At 38.8% G+C, this 5,592-nt stretch overlaps 1 protein-coding gene across 1 annotated transcript; it reads right to left on the minus strand.

Moving 5' to 3' along the window:
* Nucleotides 1–1,644: 1,644 nt before the first annotated feature.
* Nucleotides 1,645–5,533, minus strand: LOC140932952 (protein NATD1-like). Its single transcript, XM_073382463.1, has 3 exons — nucleotides 5,371–5,533; nucleotides 3,017–3,126; nucleotides 1,645–2,335 (listed from the first exon to the last, which is right to left on the minus strand). Exons 1-3 carry the CDS (start codon nucleotides 5,471–5,473, stop codon nucleotides 2,216–2,218), a joined length of 333 nt encoding a protein of 110 aa, XP_073238564.1. The 5' UTR covers nucleotides 5,474–5,533; the 3' UTR covers nucleotides 1,645–2,215.
* Nucleotides 5,534–5,592: the final 59 nt, after the last annotated feature.

Genomic DNA, 5,592 nt, shown 5'->3' on the forward strand with positions numbered 1-5,592 from the left:
AGATAAGTGAAGATAAGAAGCCAGTCCCTTTCCTGGGTCACGCCTCAGATACGCCAGCTGATGAATCTGCGGTATAAAACCCTGTTGAAAGCACAGGAGACCAAGAATGATGAACTCTGGGCCCAATATCGAGGATTGAGAAATTGGGTTACAGAGGAAGTCAGAAGAGCGAAGTGCTCATACTACTCTTATCTGTTTGACCAAGTCAAGGACTTTAAATCTTATTGGAAGCTTATTAAAAAAGCAACCTGTTACAACCCCTGGACTCCTTTAATGGCCATCAGGAATCGTGAGGGAGTTCTGGTAACATCTGACCGAGGGAAACCAGACATCCTAAATGAACACTTTTCCACCACTGGCTAAAAGCTTGCAAGGGAACTAACCATCTTCAATGTAGACCTGAAAACGTACGCCACTAGAGTAACACCCACTATCATGCACATGGAGATAACACCAGACATCATCCAAAAAGCATTGTAGAAACTGCAACCCGACATGGCGAGTGGTCCCGATGGAGTCACACCGGTCCCAGGTTGCTTAAGCTGGCAGGAAACGCTCTCGTCCCATCTCTACTGTCAGTCTTTACCTCAAGCGCGTCATCCAAGAACCGTTCCTATAATCCTAACGTCTTCTCATTATACAAGAGCAATGATGAAACAGATAAACTGAATTACCGCCCCATCTCACTTCTCTGTGTGCGTGGTAAGATCATGGGGTCTTGTATCGCCGCTACAGTTACATCACATATTCGTCAAAATGACCCGAGCAATCAATCAATGGGCGTACAAGAAAGGCCATTCAACTGAACGTCTGCTAATCGGGATGACTGAAGATTGGAGGCAAGCACTTGATAACAGTCTCTTAGTAGGTGTGGTATTTGAAGACTTTCAGAAGGCCTTTGATACCGTATCTCACTCTCTCCTCTTACAAAAGGTACAAGGTCTATGGTCATGGATTAGAGACTACATGACATACCGTTCTCAGGCAACAGTTGTTAATGGCTACAAATCAGAGAGGAAGTTTATGAAGTATGGGGTTCCTCAAGGATCGGTAGTGGGTCCTACACTATTTTCACTTTTCTTCATATAGCTGAAGGTAAAGGTGTCTTACAAATTTATGCGGAGGACACTTTATACGCAACTGCAGCCTCGCTTGACAAGGAAGCAGAGAAGCTAAACACTATCCTGGAAAAGTTGTATGATTGGTTCTGCAGAAACTTGGAGGTACTGTAAAATTCCGAAAATAAGCCCCTCTATGTATAAGCCCCTCCAAATATAAGCCCCCTAAACCGGTAACGCAAAAACCCTTCGTTAAATCACCCCTCCAAATGTCTTGTGCTTGGAAAATTGCCCTCAAATGCAAAGAAAAAAGCAAAAACGGTAACCTTACTTCTAACTATAAGGCTTGCCCAATTGATTTTGAAATGCAAATTTCCCTCTGTAGATAAGCCCCTCAAAAAGGGCCTTTGAAAAATATAAGCCCCAGGGCTTATTTTCGGAATTTTAAAGTAATACCGTAAAGTAAGTTGCATCTCCCAGATGCTTAGGTGTTGAGTTAGATAAGATCCATGAATTTCCTTCCTATTCAACCTGGAACAGTTTCTACTACTGAGCCTGTGGTAGAGAGTTGAGATCAGGACAAAGCAAAGGTTAACCTAGATGTAATTATTGTAAATAGTACTTAGATACTGTGAATAAAAAAGAAAAATTGACACATTGTAAACTGAAAACTGTAGATAGAAACCTGTAATGTAAATTATTTCTTCCCAAGTCAGCTGGGTAAATGTTTTAGTCTCTTTTCGTTACTCCTATTTATTCAGTTTGAGTCATATTATACACGACTACATCAGCTACACTGTAAAATTATCGTGTTTCAGGGAAAGATGTTGCTGCTGTTGTTGAAAGCCATGCGCTGAAAAGTTCTTCCTCAAGCATACATGATCATTGAACCACAAACGGTGGTTTTTGGCTTCCTAAACGAGAGGGAAAGGCAAATGTATGGCCAAATCTGGTGTTCAGAATGGTCATGTGAGCCGACCAAAGGTTCAAATGCCAACAAACAAATTTGAAGGGTGCTAACAGTTCAGCAACATATTAAATTTATATCAAGCCTGTACAAAGTAGTACGCAAATTAAAGTCTTAAAGCAAGGAACATTTTTCCATTTTTAACAGTTCATCCAAAGTTGTATCTCCAAAGTTAAATTATACACGTATGTTAAGGTGCTACAACGCGAGATGTGTAGTCTGGGGAAGGATGGTCATTCACGTATTTCTGCAAATATGTACATGTCAATTTGACCTTGGCATCTTCATTTACAGCATAATCCAGAGCTGCCTAAAGCAAAATAATAATGTTGATGTTATTAGTATAAGCCTTAAGTAAATGGGAAAGTGTTACGTGAGTTATCTTTAAGAGGAGGGGTAGCTTGCAAACTAAACTGAACGCAGGGTGTCGGAACAGCAACAAGAAAATTTATTCCTGCCAAATAGGAATGTAGTTTCCAACAAGTACAACTCTACAACTGCACGTAACTTGAGAACCTTACACGGTCTCCGCCAACTTGAATAAACACTGTTTCGGCCACACTTTACTAAACACGACCAACGTTTAACTCTTTTCGCTTGTGAAAACTAGTTAAAACTTCACTTGGACTCGTCTACTTATATACTTTCACAATAAAATTAGAACTTTGCAAATAGTCCAATTATAGAAAGATTACAAAATATACTGCTTTAGAAATGCTTATACAAGGTACTAAAATAAACAAACTATGAACTTTCAAGAAGCTTCTACAATGTCACACTACTCTCGCAAGACAATTTTCCGTAACAGAAAGTGGCTGGCAAATGTTTTTAAAGGTGGAAAAATGTCATACTGTCTGCTTTTCCCTCAGAAATGAGAATGGAAAAATAACTTCACCATAATCTATAAAACTATTTCAAAACTCCTCTGAATAAAAGGAGTCTGTCGCAAGGCTTCTACAATTACAGCCTGGAGCTTTAGAACACCACTTACTTTAGCCAACTGTCCAGCAATTCCCTGTCCTCTCAATTCAGTTGGTACTTGGGTGTGATACATATTTATGGTATTGTGTCCTTCATTTTCATACAACAATACAGCCTTTCCTAAGATAAAAAATGCACAATTATCATTTACAACATTAGCATTATATTGTCAGTACCAACTTAACTTATGGTGAAAATGGTCAGAGATCTGTCTCGGGAGTTCTTTAGAGTATAAATGAGCTTTCTTCTCCACATTTAAATACCAAACTGCATAAGTGATGAAAGGAAATTTAGCAGAGCATTTTGCCACGTGCAGAATGTCATTGCTTTTTGCAACATGAAGTTACAACTCCTGAAGGACTACTCTACTGTCTTTCCACTGTCTAGTAATATATTCAACTTCAGGTTGCTTTGATATTCCCTCGGGAAATTCATAGCCATCACAGAATTGTGCCTATTGAAACATATCAATACTAAAAGCAAAGTTTTCTGTCAATCAAATGTCTCCTATTATTTGTAGGTTGACATTGATGAAACATCTTGATTGTTTTGGAGACAAACAGAAGAACAAAAGAAACCAAAAAGATCAAGTTATGCGGAAGCTTGCTGCATGACTTTTTTTGGTTACAGCATTTCGCATAACTCTAAGCATAGAATGTAATTATGCATCATTAGTATAATACTTAGCTAACTTACAATAGCCCCCTTATTTGTCATAATCTTAAACAAATTGTGATCTTTATAAAGATACGTAATTTCCCTTTTACTCATTTTTTAACATCTTTGTATATTATTAAAAGTAATTTGTAATTTTTAAATTTTTATCGTGCAGTCATTATTTACGAAGACTACGAGTATTTTCTCTCTCCCCACTGCGTGTCACCTTCTCTCGCATGCGGTGATTTTCACGTGGGCTCGCGTTTCGCTCGCTCTACTATCCCTGAGGAAAAATGGGGACTAATCGTAGACTATTATTTACGCAGGGCCCCTTTTGATACCAGCCAATGGCTGATAGGCCTACCCTGCCTTAATAAAGTTCACCAATACTTGACTTGACTTGGAGTAAACAGCAGTCCAAAGCTTAAAAAATCTTGGTAGTCAAGGGAACCCAAAAAGGCAAGGATCTGAGAAACCAATGGGACATTTTTGCCTCCAGCAAAATCTGCCGAATGAAGGGTGATTTGCGTCTAAGTGTGAGTGAAGCAAAATAGATACTTATTGCAGTGATTGTAAATGAAACATTTCTTTGAAGTTTTTTTCTTTCTGAATGCCAAAAAAATTCACATGAAAGAATGATGCTTTCATACAAATTAAATAAAATGAAACAAAAAAAATAGAAAAGTCGTTCCTCTCTTACATTTTATACATTCCAATGGCTTAAATCCTTAAAATATTTTATAAAGTCAAAATAATTTACATTTTGAGTAACTGCAGTTCCTAATAAGTCATCTTGTCAGAAGACAAGGTATTGATTCGCTTTAGTTAAATTATCTTTGAATCATGGAAACAATAAGCTAACACTGCATTCAGAGAGACAAAGGACGCAACATGCATCAGCATCCTTCATGAGTACGCAAATAGTCATGGAACCCCCACCCCAATTTTACGGCTGACGCTTTTCGCTCGGCACCATTTCTCAATGAAATGCACTAATTCCTCATGTGCATTTCACATAAGACTTTAGAGGGTGTGGGAGAATGTTTGTAAAGGCAAAAGAAATGTTGAATTTGCGACCACTTAAAGCAAAGCTGTGCTTTAGCAGTGCCTGGTGGCCCCTGGTATCTAACTTTTGCTCCCAAGCAACTAGAAAATCTTCGTTTTCCCATAGAAATCATATACTGGGGATCCTGGATTTCACATGTTCAGAGCACTGGGCTCCCTTTATTTTTTCTTAGAGGAAAGCCTTGCTTAAAGACATAAGTTTGACTTAAAACCTAGTGGAAGGCTTCCATCAGGATGCTCATAATCAAATGCCCACACCCCACTCCCTACCCTTTCCCCCACCACCACCTCAAGAAAATCAAGGAAGGGGCCATATTACTCTTTTAACAATTTTGATGTAGCTTTCTTGTGCTCCTGAATGCGAGTCTGCAGACAGAGAAAAGCTTGTGTAATCCTTTACTTGTTACATGATGCTGCTTTTTGGCTAGAGAGGAGATTGCTGATTCGAGCTTTGATTTCACCGATACATGATTTTTTTGTATCAGTTTCAAAACTATTAAAACCTCGATCTTAAATGTAAACACGGCAAACATAAGACACCTTTTAATAAGGGCCGCTGGTTACGAGCAAACGAGCAAATTAACTAAAAAAAACGCATATGCCGGTGAACCTGTCACCGTAAAAGAGAACAGATGGACAAACCTTTATCTAGGGCTATAAAAAATTCACGTCCTTTCACATTGTGCTTTACTTCGTAGGAACTCATCGCTATGTACGAAGAAAATCGACGAAAAAATTGCCTCATCCCATATCATCATCCTCAAACGTCCGCCATATTTGAAGTTACCCAGAAGTCTGTGAGGACAAACTGTTTTGAGATTCTTTGGATGACTTCCGGTTTCTCTCAAACAAAGGGAGGCTTGG

This window comes from Porites lutea, chromosome 4, assembly GCF_958299795.1.
Source record: "Porites lutea chromosome 4, jaPorLute2.1, whole genome shotgun sequence".
Lineage (NCBI taxonomy): Eukaryota > Metazoa > Cnidaria > Anthozoa > Scleractinia > Poritidae > Porites > Porites lutea.